At 35.6% G+C, this 17,977-nt stretch overlaps 1 protein-coding gene across 26 annotated transcripts in view; it reads left to right on the top strand.

Annotated features, from left to right (window-relative positions):
• Positions 1–17,977, top strand: part of dock3 (dedicator of cytokinesis 3) — a 255,429-nt gene that overhangs the window by 148,356 nt on the left and 89,096 nt on the right. For all 26 annotated transcript variants that reach the window (XM_088636650.1, XM_088636657.1, XM_088636664.1 and 23 more), the window contains 2 exons: positions 3,258–3,406; positions 9,474–9,558. In XM_088636650.1, coding sequence (XP_088492776.1) covers positions 3,258–3,406; positions 9,474–9,558 — 234 coding nt within the window. The remainder of the gene's footprint in view (positions 1–3,257; positions 3,407–9,473; positions 9,559–17,977) is intronic.

The following is a 17,977-nucleotide window of genomic DNA, read 5'->3' as shown; positions in this document are numbered from 1 at the left end:
ATCTAGGAATGCCTCCATGATGAGAAGAAAACACTTGTGCTGAAAGGCAGCTTTCATAAGAAGTATCTCAGCTCATACCATTTTTCATAACACCATACAGTAGCTCATGTTTTATGTAATGGCATAAGGTTTGAGTGGTTCAGCAAACAACATACTGTATGCATATTATCTTATCTTATCTTTTCAAATTTTACATATTCAGGAAAATAATAAAGAACCCATTGTCTTATTTTCTTTTATTTTTATTCCTTAAGATGCACCTTATTGTGGTTGATGAATATGTTGTTTAATATACATGGATAAGATGTGTCTGTTCACATACACTGTGAAGCTTTATTGAATGAGGCTTGTTACAGTATGTGTTAAATGATTGTGTCAATTACAAACTGAGTTTTATTCAGGGACAATTAGTCAGACTTTTATTAAAATTTCTGATAATGTGAGCATCCAGCAGAAAGCTAAATATTTTTTAATGAAAATTAACCAAAGCCGCTGCGAAATTTCATCATGTAGGTCACCATACCCAATATTAACATGATTTATTCCCTGCAGTTTTATATTCAGAACAAATACGATTTCCCTATGGTCAGATTGAGCCTGCACAGATCTATGATTCTATGAATCTTAAATTTTATAATTACCCCCCATAATTAAAATACAGAAAGGAAGATTTTTTTTGTAAATTATTGAAATTAAGCTACACGAATACCAGGTCCTTTAGGGAGTTATCTTGATAAAAGCCCTGATCATTCTTGTGTGGAGGTTTTTTAAATGATGCATAATACTACACACACTACTTTGGATCCATCATAACATTTTTAATGGGCTTGTTAATTCTGTTTCAGAAGGTCTGCAGGGCCTCAAACTATTAACGTCTAACATTTCCTTCACCATTTCTGCAAGTCTCCAGATATTGTTAGATGTACAGTATAATGTGACAAATATGCAGTCAAACGTCTAGAAATCAGCCTAAAAAAATGCCCAAATTGAATTCTGAATCCCATCAAAGATGCTTTACCTCTGATTTATTGGGATGGTCTTTTTTAAACTCACTAAAGCTCTTTTCAGGGAAAGGGGTGACTTCTTAGCAAAGCACAAAGAGAAGTCGCTTTTATTAAATTAAATAAACGCAATAGCCTGAAATGCACATTTGTTATAATGCATTTTCATATGCTTTGGCATTGCAAACTGATGCCTGAAACAAAGGAAGAATGCTCCACAACCAAAAAGGAGTTAGAACAATACAATATGAGAAAATATATAAACCTGTTTGGTTTCTGTTTCTTAATTAATCTGGGGTATTGACAATATTGTTAATTAAAATTAGTTTTTTTTCTAAATATTCTATCTTGGTTTCATTCTCCTCCTGAATGTTATGTATAATACAGTAGAAAACATATACTGTATACAGTATAATCTTTTCTTGTACAGTACTTCATACAGCCCTACTATAACAGTCACAAAGTATATCAGTAAAATGCTGTTGTATTTGTTTTAGCTATCAGTCATTAATAAATGTGCATTATGTTCATATAGACAAATTATCATCTTCGTTTTCACGCTATTCAAAAGAACATTATAAAAATGTTAAACATCATTAATAGGCAATGATGCTGTTATTCCATCTTTCCATTTTGGCAGACTACTTTGAAATATGATTCCAGGTAATAGTGATAAAAAGGTGACGCTACTATACAGTATATTGCTATCCTGAAGTGGGGGTATTTGTTCATATAGACAGCAGTAGACTGCATCACTCATTACGAACACCAACATCAGTTGAAAAATTTAAAAGGAGATTTTTAAGATGAAATTTGAAAACCACCATTACTTCAATCAATGAAAGAAGGTGACTGTCTTGATATACAGTTTGCTATTTGATCATTTTCTTTAACCATGAAACTATGGTTTCAGACTAGAGAGAGACATTATCTGCCTTTTATGATCTTGGAGACCAAGGGTCATTTCAGTCACCCAAGTACTACATCAATTCTATAACAGCTATACAGACGTCCAGGCTTTGGGTAAGGGATAACATAGTTTAATTCCACATCAGATGCATTTAGATGTGTTTACCAACAGTTTCTCAAAGTTTATAAAGCTTGATTCTGGACACTTCTTTACTTCTGTGCTTCAATGGCATTGTTTCAACATCTTTTGGAAACTGGATTTACCACTTTAGACAGTACTCTTACAATAGCCTGGACATCTTCACTGAACACAGAATTGCCCTACACAGCTATTTTCTCCTTGACAAATCAAATATTTTGCAGCTGTCTGCATAAAATTAGATTTTGTTTTATTTCTTGTATGCAGAGATATGTTTTTATTTTCACTGACACACAAAAGGGACAGAATAAACTAAGTTGAAATGAATGTAAATGTTGTGTGGCTTAAATTCAGCAGAAAAGAGGCAAATAACCTCTCCTTGTACAGTATGTTACTGTACCTTTTTAGGACTTGACAGATAAAAAAAACTCTTCACATTGTATATCTTGTTTGCTGTTGTTGTTTGCCTTGGTTTTTGCACATTAATTATATGTTGGCCTGCATTTGTGCATATTATATATTTGGTTTGTTCACTGATAAATGAAAGTAGTAATGTAAGTTTGTAATCTATTTAAACATTAAGTTCTTAATCAGTTAAGAATACTCTTGTCTTAAATACGGTATGTTACATGTTTTTGGACAGAATAGATTTAATTTTAAGACACAAACTATCTTATTTATACATAATTTGCAGGTGGTGATGTGGAAGGCTTTTAAAATTCCATGCTTTGTTTCACTTCTTTTTCCCTCATGAAATGGAGTGGCATTCAGACATTTGATTGACAGTGTTAATAGAGTTAATGCATGACAGGGAAGCCCCATTGCTCTGGGCTTTTTCATTACTTTCTATTACTACAATGTACATAATTTTTAGGATAGAAATAAGTGGATACCAAATACATAACTAATATTCCATCATTTTAGCAGTAGTGACATGAACAATATTATTGTATATTATTAACATTGTTATTGCAAAGTTATAGTAGTTACATAAATAATAAATGTGAAACAGGACTTCATTATCTATGGCTGTATTGAACTGATTTATTTACCTAAACTGCATCTTCCATAAAGGACAGAATACAAATTCAGAAAGTCAGAAATGGATGATAATTATTATGCAGTATGAAAAGGCTATATAGCACATACAGTAAGGGGTTTGCTGCCGAGCTACACAATATTGTTTTGTTTCTTTCCTTTCAATACAGAAGCACAAGGTGGACCTTTTCTACAAGCTGCGCCACGTGATGAATGAGCTGATTGACCTCCGCAGGCAGCTGCTCTCGGGTCACCTGACCCAGGATCAGATTCGAGACGTGAAGAGGCATATCACTGTGCGGCTGGACTGGGGCAATGAGTGAGTGTCTGTACGCCACTTTGTTGTTGCTCACCGGTGGGAAAATGGCAGGATAGAGAGGCCTGCACACTCTGTCAGTAATGTCAGCTATGTCAGCTGATGTCGCTTGTTAAAGAAGAATAGCCTTACATGAAGGGTGAAGGCTATTTAAATCAGAGGCAATCAACATGTCTGTTATTAGTATTCTCAAATTTTGAACATGCAGATTAATGGAAGCCCCAGATTTTGCTTTTCTTAGCAGGAGCCATACTGCAAGTATATATTTGTTTCAGTTTTACATTACATTACTCAGGGTAATATTATTTGAACACACAATTTTAATTTTCTCTTACCTACAGTATTTGTTCTACTAGATGCTCTTCTCACAGTTTCATTGCACTTGAAAATTATCTGTTTTTGGTTCCTACAACACTGATCAACGTTATTTTAACAAGATTCATTTTACTACAGAACCATAGACAGACATTTATCTATATAAGCAAAAATAACAGACTTTGCTCAAAGATATAATCTACTACTCCAGATCTATAATCTTCCTCTCTCTCTCTCTAATTGTAGAAGTAACCTTTTCACGCTTTTTTGTTTTTTCACTCTTGAATGGCTTGCAATTATATACTTGCCTTTAGTATCTTTAGTACTGTTAGAGTTGTCCTGTACGGTGCTGTTCTGTTGCTTCTGGATTGGGCAGTACAAATTCATTAGGTAAAGCTAAGGCATCTAGACCCATAGCTCAGAGATTAGAATGCATCAGTGAGGCAGTTTTGGCAAACTGCACTGACACAAACAGCATATGACTTCCTGTTTTCACTGTTTTAGTTGTCACCGCTTTATTCAGAGGATGAGTCATCAGGAGAGTCGCAGAGGGCTGCAGTGAAGATGAGACTCTTAAAAAGCTTAATGTGCTTTTTCTGTTATTGCCCCCGAGATTTTTTAAATCTTTTAAAGACTATCTTGTAATTGTTCTAATGTCAACAGTTTTTCACAGATATTTTAGAAACTCATAATAATCTCAGGTTTATCTTATTCTTTCATTAGCATGATTTCTGTAATTGCAAGCCTGCTTGTGACTCTTAAAAAACTCCATATTTGTAGCAGTTAAGAAAAGAACAATTTTGGCATTGGATGAGGATCATCAGTTTTGTTTGCCTTAAAACAACATTTTATCACTTTCTTAAAATAAAATTTCATTTCACAGCTACCTAGAAACAGCTTGGTTTCCGTTTCTTCCGGGAACCAGTGCAGTACTTTAATAAAATTAGACATTCAGATATCTGCATATTTTGACAATTATAAACTGTTTCAGTCAGTGTTTTGATTTCATATCAATATACATAAAAAGTCTAACTACAGAAGCAGTGCAGGCTTCTTATCTGTTTGCCCATTGCTGAACTTGACGCAGTCCATTCTGTGAGTTGATCTGATCATTTCTGTGGAGGTAGCACTGCCTTGCAATTCCTGCTCATACTATGTATTCACTGCTGATGCTTTAATCATATAGATCTCCTTATAAATAAAGAAGATGAGACAACAAAATAGGATGCTGGTGTCTGGGGAAATAAAAGACATTGCACAGCAGCTCCAGTTATTAGTAAGAGTTATTAGGTATTGGATTAACTGTCAGCACAGACTTCACTTTATCAAAATTTGTAGGAGGTATAGACACCCAGCTTTCCTCAGGTCAGGAGCATAATTGCTGCTCAATTTCCCTATTTAATCTTCTCCCTAGGTAATTAGTCAAGTCTGTTTTGTGTTTTCCTGACTCCCAATGAACAAACCACTATACAGCGAATATGTCTTCAAATTAGTAGCAATAAGGTTTTCTTGACTGCTTTGAGAGCTGCCAGAATTTCTATCATCAGACTGATGTGTCCTTTTGGAATTCTGGGAGTTCCATGATTTATTAGATGGAAGATATTACTTAAAGTGTTTGAAGTCTCATGGGATGTCAAAGACAAAAAACCTATAGTGTGTACATTAAAAATGCTTAATCTGTTGTGTATTTAAAATTATAGTCATAGTGGTGTTTCACTTTACAACAGCCTGCTGAGCAATGCTGATTAGTTACTTTTTATGTGCAGGTCTGTTTGTGTCTGTTTATTAGGGAGTGGTATCTCTACACAAGGATATGGTAAATTCATAATTCATGAAATCTTTGTACTTCTGAGATCAAGATATATCTTGGAGGAGTTGAGTTCTGTGTAAATTATTTCCAGTTGAACACCATCAAGCAGGATTATGAAGAATTAAGGCAATAGAAACATCTGTCAGCTGCTGGTTCTCTTAGGATTTCATTTCATTGCACTGCCTAATCTGTCTAATGTAATCTACGGTGCTGTATTGTGTGCCTGCTGGTTCATAATGGCTACGATGCATCACCCATGTGGGTGCACCACTTTATCACTACAGAGAATCTTCCACACAAGGCAAAAAACATTTACCAGTGAGCTTTTTATTACTACATCAATTTGAATTGTTATATTTTCATTGTGTGCCAATTTAGTTCACTAAAGCTTCTTACAAAAGAAGTGACAACAAAGTTAGTTTGCTAGGTGAGGTACAGTAACAGTAGCATGGAGGTAACTAGTTTAAAAAAAATAAAAATACATTTCTAGACACTCAGTAGGAGAATAAATAACTTCTAATAAATCTTCCAATCAATTAAAGCAACGCCTTGGATGTCAGCACATAATGTGAGCACTCCTAGGAAGAAACCCAGCAGAATATGTTTATTTAGTCTGGGTTGGCATTGCTCACTGTGGGTATGGTTAAAATGTATTAAATGTGAAGCCTTACAGTGTGCTGTTACCCTTCCAGCATTGCGCTGACCTCATCTTCTCAGTATTTGGTCCTTAAAAAATGTACGAATGTCCATTGTGCCAAACAGATGTGTGGAGATGTAACTGAGAACTAAATATATATATTAAAAAACTTTTCGAATATGTGTTGCATCTGGATGGATAACCTTCGGCCTCCTCCCAAATATCAGAAAATGAAGAGACAGCAAAAATGAGTATTTCAGCTATGAATTTGGAAAAAGCTACCGATGTATTCAACTAAAGAGGCCATCTTAGACTGCCTGAGCAGTAGGAGTCTGTGTCACACTGAGACAAACCCAGTTCTGTCAGTTCAACATACAAAACAAACAATGTTCATAAATATTTAAATTCTGGACTCTGCTATTCCTCAGATAGAGTCTTTTCAGAGTGATGCTGTCTTAGTAGTCACACCTTGTTACCATAATCAATAATAGTAACAACAGCAATAGTACTGTAACAGTGTTTAACTTAACACTTAACATATAAAAAAATGTTACAATATTGCAGGCCTGTCTTAATAAATGCTTGTTTTTGTACAAAGATTCCAACAGTGGCCATATCACATATGATGCATTTCATCCAAATATTGAATCCCAACTCAGAATCTAAAATGTATTCAATTAGAAGCTGGATGAAGAGAACAATATCTTAAAGATTCGTTAGTTCTATTTCGGTTGTACTCCCTCATTTTGAATAACAGTTAACATCCCTGCGTTTTAGTCTAGAGGGAGAACAGTAATTGTTCTTTGTCTTGGAATGGTTAAATCAATGCAGACTGATTGCTGACACATCCATTTCCCTATAGCTTAAAGTTTCTGATCGATTCTAAGGGACACCCAATGGCCCCTTGAAATAAAGGAAGCATTTAAAAGTAATTTGTCTCCTGTGTTTTAAGAGTACCATTTATATTACGCAGAACTGGTAACACCATTTTTAAATCACTCTGAAATTTTCAAATTAACACTGAAACTGTTTTTAAGTACCATAAATGCCTGTGCATAACGAGATTTTTGTTCTTATCCTCTGCTGTTTTACCTAAAACTAAAAATAGCTTGAGTGTCGTCTGCAACAAACTTTATAATGATCCAAAAGCTAAATATTTCCCATTGTACCCATTTAGCATGAGAAGCAGAGGCATGCAGATACTTAGCTGAATGAATCTCAGAATGTGATAATGAATGAATGCCTTCGGCAATTGTAAGCCCAGAAGAAAACCCAGAAATGTTAACTAAAAAAGGTTATAACTCAAGGAGCAGTTATGGGAGTAGTGAGTTGCTTTCCGGTCAGTGTGTAATGTCCCAGAAGCATATATTCACTGCTCCCTTCATCACCTCACCTCACAAGTTAGGTGGATTCTTTGACAATCCAGGGAATTACTGGTGTATTCTTCGAAGAGGTTTAGGTATACTGTAGGCAAATGGTAATATTTTCAAAAAAAGCTGTAACTTAATAAAGGGTATATTTTAAATGTAGGTAAGATCCTTCACTTTGGAAAAGGAAAGCTCCACATAAAATCAGAAACATTTGGAATTATGAACACTCTTAACACTATTAGAAATAAACTCTAAGATGTAATGTACAGTAGCAGTAACCCGATCTCCATATTTAACTCAGAGTAAGTGTTCCCCAGAATGACCACCAGGGGCCATTTTTTTAACAAGCCGTACTGCTGATGTGCAGGAATGATTGGCTGAAGGTGTGTTGGTTACATATAGCTAGTGCGCCTCTTGGCTAATTGAACCACAGCTTCCACAGGTGCAGCTGAGAGGGATGACGTATGCAATTCAAGTGGTTTGGAGTGTTTTGGACACAACCTGGTTTGGACGAGAGTTTTTATTTGTGTTGTTACTGTACCTAAAAGACTGGGATGTAAGACTTTAGTTTGGGATAATCCTTTAGCTTGTTGCATGCTTTTGACTACTTTATAGTGATAAAAACTGTATTAATTGCATTGAACTGCTGTGTGCTGTGTCTTTGATGTGAAACTGGTGTTATATATATTGACTCAATATATATAAATCCCCTTAAATTTGGGGTAATATGAAAAGCTAAAGATGAGTATAATAATATAACATTACTTTATTAACCCTTTACAATTTCTTGCATTAGGAATTATCTTTTCGCATACCCCAGCTTGCTCTCCATGAGACACACAGACACACAGACAGGGAGAGAGCCTGGGGTCAGAGCGCAGGGTCTGCCATTGTACAGCGCCCCTGGAGCAGTTGGGGTTAAGGGCCTTGCTCAGGAGCCCAACGGAGTAGGATTCCTCTGCCGGCTGTGGGACATAAATGCTGTACCTTGCTGCTTGTTGACGTTGCATTTCTTGGAATGTTTGTGTCAATGTGCATATCCAATTGGCATCTCTAATTCTGTAGTTTGGTTTTAACACAAGTGAATTAACCCACACCAGGACACACAAATGTCCAAACATACCTGTGGGTGTTATTTTGTTTGATTAAATTGATTTGTTTATTCATGTTTCTGGTAATTTAGTTCTCATTAGCACTTTTCATCATTACATGAATTAATTTGCCTTGACCCACCCTCTGTTAATGTGCTGGTTGTTTAATTGCTGCTAAATAAATGCAGTGTCTGCAGTAACTAAAGTCGTGATTCTTCTGGATACTGTTGAAATAGTAGCTGAAAACAGATTAATTCAAAGGAACTGTCCAGTTTGTTAAAAGATTATTTGTGTGTACTGTTTTGTGGCATACAGCACTAGCATAAAAGGCACAGAACCTTATAACTAGACAACATGCACCTGTTTCCACTGACAAAAGAAGAACAGCTGAACATCTGCCAACTTCTATTTGCCCTTTTAGTTCTCTGTGCCAAGTCCCTGTACATTCTGTACTAATCACAGCTGTTCGCATTTGCTTGCATTACTTTAATTTTTATTGTATGGAAACTTACTGTAAAATTGTAGGCCAAAAAATTGACACAGCATAGGAGGTCAAGTAAGTTACACCCCAGCAGGGTGAGAAGAGACAGGTGTTGATGTGTGTTTGAAAAGGCAATCCTGTTGTGTAGGTGGTGATCTAAATAGCACAATGTTGGCAGCATGATAGATGCTCTATCCTAATACTAACCAAAGCAACATGTGATTCAGAATGTTGAGCTTCAGCAACAGGTGGGAGAAATCACTTTTATTGTCACACATTGATGTGTCCATCTGGGATTGGCCACAGCCATGCAAGTTATTTCAATCTTATCACAATGATCGAAATATTTTTCTCTGTCTCTGACAGGCACCTAGGCCTCGATCTTGTTCCACGAAAGGAGTTCGAGATGGTGGATGCCGACCAGATCAGTGTCTCAGACCTTTATAAAATGGTAAGTGGAGCTGGTAGCAGTGATTGATACCAAGTTGTGACCTTTGAAAAAGCCATCGGTCTCTCTGCGTGTCTGTGGTGGATTGAGATGAAGACAAAGAATATTTAGATGAGGCTGAAATGGAAATTTAAAAGTGTCTAATATTCCCTTTACTGTACTTAATAGTAGTCAAAATAATGCATTAAGCTTGATATTGCCATAAAACGTTATAAATGTAATATACAGTACTACTTTTAATCAAGACATTGGATTGATAAAATCTGCTTAAGATAGAGACATTTAAGCAATATTTTTGGTTAAATTATTGCTTTGTACTGTACATACATGGCAATTGTTTAAGGTAATATAGTTTTGAGTCCCCTTAGAGCTCTTTTGTAAATATTGCTAGCATCAAAAACTGGCAGCAGACAATGGCCGTTCTGTGACTTCTGACGATAGAGAAATGAAATGGCACATCTTTAAGGATTTCTAATGACGCTTTAAGGGTTGCTTAGCAACCATCAGTCCTACTTGGCCTTCAATGGAAGGTATATCCCTAACTACAATGTTTATCAATTTGCAAGTTTTTGTTCTCTGCTATTGGAAATTAGTTTATGGCATTTTAATGAAAACGGTGACATTTGTCCAGCTTCCCAGAAACGAGCAGAGATGAATATCTCAGTATTCTTGTGGTACTCATAGTATAATGCATTTTTAGGGGCTCACTGTTTTAACCTAGCATTCAGTTGGATAAATCTGAAAATCTGCATTTTTTTATTTCCTTTCAGTTTTCTGCACTGTTTTGCTCTCTAGCAGTAGTCACCAGAAACTTTAAAACTTTGCATATTTTTACTTCCTATGCTCTTTATATGTAAGTGAAAGACTATCATATCCTGATTTATGTATGTTTTTATTATCAGCAGCATTGTGGGACAAGTACACAATAAGAAATTTTAAGATTGTTCTGTTGCAAGACATGCAAACTGAACTGTCATACATTTCAGTACACAGCTTTGTTGTTATTGTTTCTATAATTTATATAATTCCAACAAAATGACATTTATAACTCCGCTTCTATAATTATGAAAACAATCTTAGGGATTTGTAAAACTGTGATAAATGTATTTAGAAATTCCAGTAATAGTTATACAATTCTTGATGAAATAGGGACAATTTCTTTTGAGATCAGTGAAATGAGTACAATTTCCTTTGAGATTAGTGGATACAGTTTTGTGTTTAGCTCATCATTAAATGTTTTTCTTTATTTTCATTTGGCGTATCGGTCTCTTTTATTGATGTCAGCTGTACGAGTTTTCACCATTTCCAAGTGTCAGTGAAGTGCAGAGATGGAAATAACGCCATACCTCGGGAGATTAAGAGAGTTGAGCTCACATTTTTGCTTTCTCATATTGCCGAAAGGCCTGTCACATCTACTGTCAGAGCTGTCTTTTCCCTTTCCTCAACCTGCTGAGTGAGCACAAAGCCTTTACAATGTAACCATGCAGACTTTGAAAACAGTTTAACAGTGGAGTAAGCTCTACCTGTAAAAGCTTTTCTTACTGCACATCAGAGCTGAATCTAAGAAGGCAATGTCACGCAGGGGAATAACGCAGCTTATCTTTAATTATGTTCTATGCGTAGACTTGAAGAAGCAGCACTCTGCTAGACTGCATTGGGAATTTCTCAAATTCTTTAAATGGTGTGTAAAACATACAGAGACTGCTGCAAAGTCATCTTCTTTGAGGAAAAAAAAAAACAGTTGCAGTATTGGGTCATTTCACCTGAAGTGAAAATATGAAAATATGATTCTCCTCAGATTTGACTTGATGAGCTTTTCAGTGCAGCTTCAGAATTGAGTAGGACTGAGTTATTTGAGGTATAGAACAACCTCATTTGTTTTGTTTTTTTTGTAGTTTAACTGAAATCTCAAAACGATGTTAATATGACTACCATTACTACTGCAATCCCTTCTCTTAAAAATTTGTATAAAGGAAGGGTAAACCATTCCTGTCCTGAGGGTTTTACATGTAATTTTCAGTTAGCAGCTGATCAAGACCTGAGAACAGGTGATTTCACTTCTTATCCAAATCATTAGTTCAATAATTGGGATCACAGATGAAATGAGTACCAGTGGACTTCAAAGATGTTACCAATCCTTGCCAGAAGGCAAGTAACAACTGAGCAATAGTACACTAGTACAGTGCACGTTGCAGTATTCACTGCCTTGTTAATTTATTCCATAATTTTGTTTCAATTGCTGCTGGATTTCTATGCTTGAACCATGCTGTAGTACAGGGTAGTATTAGTAATGGCCAACAGATGAATCTCAGAAGTTTTATGTCGCAAAGCTATGCTGTAATATTATGAGCAGGGACCTGTTTTGGGACAGTATGGGTCCAATGCTTATTTGATCTCTTCCAAGTATTCGGCAGCACTTTTCAGTAGCTTTCAGATGGTGTCATCTCACTCATCTTTTTGAAGACATTTGCATGACTTGCTACAGTTACTAGCACTGTTACAGTCTGGAGCTGTTGACTTTAAATATCTCACAATTTACATCTTCAGCCTCAAATGTAATTTGGATGGCATTTCAATGAAATATTTAGCGTGGATACAGGGATCCTGCCCTCAGAACCCACCATTTCTCATTTGCTGTGTATACATTCAGTGAGGCCATTGCAGCATTGAGGGCACATTATCATCCCCATTCCATATTAGTATAGGCCCAGGACAGCGTACAGTAGGTTGTCTATATTGGCACAGGGCATTTCATGTCAACCTCATATCAACCTCTGTTTGCTGTATATTGGTTGTTTTTTATTAGTGTGGGAAATGAGCTTTCAAAAGAAAGAAATGCATTAAGGACGTAATTAATATGAATTATATTCCCTGATTACCCAAAGAAAGACATGGTAAATTTCAGTTATATACTGTATAATCCCTTCTGCTCAAGGGTGCAAGGAAAGGACAAGAATGTTTCTAGTATTTTTCCACCTTGGCCCTTAATTATCTAATTGAACTCATTATTTGCTTAACTGAACAAGTGGAAGTCTTTCCTTGTTCTTGAGAAACTGGAGATTATAGAGATCTACTGTATATAACCTGTTGGACTATGGTCCTTGAAGACCATAATTTGGTACCTGCTTTTCTACTTATAAATTGGGACTAAAGGAGGCTGTACCAGGAAATCATGGAGATTAGGCTTTGACTGAAATCATTATTTTTTGTTATCAAAGAAAAAGAAATATACTGTACTGTATATTGTAATATACTACAAACAATGAAACAAAAATATTGTTATATCCATCAGGATTTGTGTTGTTTTTTTTCTCTTGTTTTCATATTCAGGTGCTTCCCTGAAACTCCTTAGGTTCCCAGTTTGAGTGTAATAGTCAGGAACCCTGGTGGCCTTTCATCTCTCTCAGAACAGCTCAGACATCACTAGTCAGCTAGTGCTACCAGTTGGCTAATTAATTGATCATTGGAGCAAAGCCTTCAGTACCTCAAATCTATGCAGATGTTTTGTTATTTCTATGAAGTGTAATTAGATCATTTTGTTATTTTAAATGTATGTACTATTCTAAGAACACTTAAACAGGCATAACCTCCTTAGTCCTTTTGGTCCCTACTGTATATTAAACATTTCTATCCTGCATTGCATGTAGTATCATCATAAATGGGTATAATACATTTTATAATACATTTTGTAATGTACTGTATACAGCAGCACACAAGCAAAGTGGCTTGTGTTAAGCCAACATGTAAATAGTAAAATGAACAATTCATTTTAATTTTTTAAAACAATTTTATATTTTTCTTTTCTAATCACACGCAGAGCAAATAAATGTGTTATGCAGTCTAGTTTCATTACCAACAATAATGAAGGCCTTGGAATGAAGGAGAATAGGTCCCCAGAGTACGAGAAAAATGAAAAGAGGTTTAGCTAAGCCTTTCAGACATATTTTGCCTGAATTATACTTTGTGTTCCAGAGAGCTGTCCTGCTGTTGCCAATTGCTCCTGGAAGAAAAAAGGGTAACACAGTTCATGGAGGCACTCTTTTTGGAGAAGCTCTGGACTTTGGCACAGTAACTGTTATTTAGAGATGAAGCAACAATCAAATGAGTGCCACACAATTAGAACCACCTGCTCCATCTACCTCACTGAAAGAACACGTGGTCTTGATGGGACTAAATATACATTTTAACAGCAGAGCTTTCCCTCACCAAAATAAAACTGCTAAGGAGAACAGCAACTGCTGATCGCTCCTGCCTACAGTACTCCGTCCCTCCTACTCTCCAGAAATCAGGCTGGCATATGTACAGACCAGTGGGAAGAGTCAAGAGAGAAATCAGTCAACCATTTTTAGCTTTTTTATGGTGCAGTCTTATCTCCGTGCAGGGTAAAAAGCCATTAAATAATGGCCAACACAGAAAAGTAATATAGCAGACGTAGAGAGTACAAGCAAGAATCAAAGTAAAAAAGAAATAATAAAATATCAAAATAAAAATCAGTGTTAGATTTGCATTATAATTTCTAAATGAGCAAGATAAAATTTCTTAGACTTTAAAGAAGTTATAATTCCATGATCAATTTCATTTTACAAGCTCTGGGTGATAAAGAGCCTTTCCACACACCTGTGACTCTCTAGATGAAAAAGATGAAGGTTTTTCACTACACTGTCTTAGTTTTCATAAATTAATTTTGCATCATTAGTATCCAATCTTGAAGCCCATGCACCTTTACCTCAATATACTGTATGTATTTTACATTATTGTAATGTTTTATTTTTTTCATGTATCATAATGCTTCAGAATTCTCTTTATAACTCCTGGGCATTTACTTTAAAAGTATTACAGGGATTGTATTGAGACTCTTTGACGTTTTAAAGCAGTTAGCTTTGATTTCAGCAGATTAGAAAGCTCTCGAAATAAGTTGCGCCTTTAGCACCAGAAACGAAACATGACAAAAGTACTGTTGACACAAATCAGTAAGCTTTATATTGTATATAATAATGCAACGCTCTCTGATGCTTTTGTTTGTACACAACTATACTTTTGCTTAATTGAACAAAACTAAACACTTTATCTTTCCATACTTTCCTTTTCCACGTTGTTTTCGCCATCTGAAAAGGTGGCTAAAATGGACTGGCACAGAAAGATCATTTAGCCTTTAAACGTTTGTTACAAAAAATTCCTGTCCAAAGCCAAAATTATCATTACTTTGCTCATGATAGCGGTCAGAGCTTGGCACCGTTTTTCAGCCTTGGCAGGGAAAAATAAAAAGCTGTTTGCTGATTTTATTTGTTAGGTGTGAGGCCAATGACAGATAGTAGTTTTTGTTGCCCTCTCATAGACATTGTTATCGAGACATACTGTGTACCCTGAAACAGTCTGTCACCAAAAATCTCTGGAAAAGAAAGGCAGGTTTTACAGAAAGAGAATCCTTAGTGTTGTATTAAAACTATATTCCTTTGTTGAGAGGTAGTTGGAAATGTTTTTAAGAAATGTGTAGACGCTTGATTTGGTTTCCTGTGTTGCAAATATTTTTTTTCAAAAGTAATTAAATATTCAATCAGCTTTGCAGGTATTTACTATTTATCCTACTCAAGTATCACATAGCAGATTTACATTAAACCATGGGTAAAGAATAAAGTTCTCTTGTCTAATTTGTGGGGATTTCATTCTTAGACATTGAGACTCTTGTTGCCTAATATTTGAGTAGTATAGGAACTTCTAGCAGATCGGTGTTGATTGATCATACATGGATTGGAAAAATAATGGCTTTATAAGATCAGGCTACTCCATGTATTTTTTTAAAAGTGTGAGAAGGTATTTAAACTTGCTTTGGATTATCACAGAAGGCCAGTAAGGAACTATAAAACATGTCAAGTGACCCCCTAATAAGGCTCATTCTGCAAAAATATAAAGCACTTAAAACCTTTAGTAGCAAAAGTTTTAAGTGAACTTCAACCTGTGCATCACTTTGCGAGACTTCTTTCATTACATTTCTTCTGCTGTAGTATTTGTTTCTGCACCAGATCAGTAGGAATTAATCTTATGTTAATTTATGAACACATACACTCATCAACATATGGAGCAGTCTTTTTAAAAAATTCACACACAAGAAGAAACACATTTGATACCACCTAAAATATATCTAACCCAGTCTGCAGCAAATTACTTCCCTCTGTGAATGCCTTCAAAATCCTATAATAACTAAAGCCTTCTGTAGGTGTTATATTTGTGGGCGTCAGAATGTTCTGTGCTATCTCAAAAAAATTCAGACATTCTTCTTTTTGCGAGGAAAAAACTTATCAAACTACTGCAGGCTACAAAATATAACAGACACATAAAGTACAGTTAAGAGCTTTACAGTTGGTTTGCTTCCAGATTAAAACAAAATCTTCCATGTCCATAAGTACTGTTCTGTATCTTTGTCCTCGTCCAAAAAAGCACTAGAGAAGAAATGTCTTTAGAATTATAGTGCGCAATTTCAGTATGAAGACATCAAGTGTCATCCAGATTTAGGTCTTTAAAACATTGGAATCGGGAGACACACTCAGAAGAAAACTAAATAACCACCGATTTTATATGGAGTTCTTGATTACATTTCACATTCTTATTCATAGCTAAAATGGCAATTTATAGAAGTCCAGAAAGAATTGATAGTTTTCTTATTTTTTATTTTGGTTTTGGTTTTATTGTTAAGATGACTGCCTGCACCTTTATTACATTTTGCCATAGTTCTTAGGCTCTGTGATTTAGGGTATGTGGAAAGGGTTATCTTGGGGTTGTAATGTAGGAGAAACCTTGGTCAGTTCTTTATCTTGATGTATTTTGTCCTGGTTAAAATTCCATAAAAAAGATACTAACTAAGGAAATGTCAATATTTGTTATTAAATATAGATGTTGAGATTTTCCATATACAGTAGGATTATAAGAAGAGGTTGAATCATAAATGCCAATATTTGTTATATAGAAAGAATTGCTTTAAATTTAAAATCCCACTCAGTACAGCTCTGTGCTAGCAGGATTTTAGACCCCTAGGAAATAGACTGCTTGCACTCCTAGGAGTCTGAAGTAAATGTTACTACATTATTATTTCTGATTACAGAAGCAAAAAGTTTATCGTCCAATACATTGGTCAATCTCAACACAGCTACAAAAGCAATGTATTTTTTTATTTGATACGCCAGTTTCTGATAATAGAGCTTTTTTTCTGTGTGCATGTGGTTTACATATTCCAGTATTGTCCTGATCTTTCTTTTAGTATTTGTGGTTGACATTGGATCCAAGCGTGTCCGGGATGACTCTGGGATCACATCAATGGTATTTTCAGAAAGACTGAATTGTTTGTGAGTGCAGTAGTCCAGACAACAAAGCTCAGATTCTTTTGGGAATTCCAAATTTCCTAAACTAGACTTAACCTTTTTTTTTTTTGTCTGCATAGTATTTCTTATGTCATTACCATGACTGTTGCATAACAGTTTGTTCCATATTGGGAATAGAGCCAATAGGCTTTTATATAAACCAAGAAGAATATTTCAAAGTTGTTATCATGTGAGCAAATGTGCATAGATTGACTAATACTGTTAATTTAAAATACAATTATATATATTAATTTTCTATGAATTTATTGATTTTTCTGATTTGATATTGAACTTACAGAGCTCATAAAAACTGAAGTGGATCACAAAGACAGTTCTGCTTATAGTGTCTGGTGTTCTGGATTAATTTGGATTGTGATGTGTACATTTAAACATGAATATACCCCACTACAACACATAATAGTGATCCCTGTGCTGACAATGGCACCGTGAACATAAATGAGTACTGCTCCGCTCTCACATCTTTACTTCCAATGCCTGCCCACTCCTGTGGGTAGCAGACTGCCAGTCAGCAGCCAGCAGTATGGTGCCTGGCAAAGAACAGCCTGTTATTTCTCAGCCTGTCCCCCTCCCAGTGAGGGTACCCTCTACCTTCATCAGGCCCTCTGCGTGCTACTGGAAACAAGCCCAGAGCTTGCCCTCACCTGCTGCTATTCCAGCTAGGGAACAGCTGATGAAAAGTCTACATGCTAGCCATGCGCACCTGTCAACTTCAAAAGCCCTTCCACCATTTTGTATCTCTTTTTGTTACTATATAATTGGGCTGGTTAAGCTCACACCTTAGCTGCAGGTTAACTCAGTATTGCTAATATAGTTTTCCCACATTCTTCTTTTTCTCATACTAAGGATACAGAGAAGAAGATGTCACCCTTCTTACTTAGGACTAAATCTTCTATGTAATGTTCTATGTAACTTGCAAAAATGATATTTTGTTTGAGAAGTTTTGTTTGTGTTGCTGTAGTCAGATACATGTGCCCTTTTTGCCCTTACAGTATGTTGGATTTATTTTTGTTTTACAAAATATCAATATTTTACTCTTACCTTGCAGGAAG

The sequence above is a fragment of the Lepisosteus platostomus genome, chromosome 6 (genome assembly GCF_059453375.1).
Source record: "Lepisosteus platostomus isolate fLepPlt1 chromosome 6, fLepPlt1.hap1, whole genome shotgun sequence".
Lineage (NCBI taxonomy): Eukaryota > Metazoa > Chordata > Actinopteri > Semionotiformes > Lepisosteidae > Lepisosteus > Lepisosteus platostomus.
This window is presented reverse-complemented; position numbering and strand designations above follow the sequence as displayed.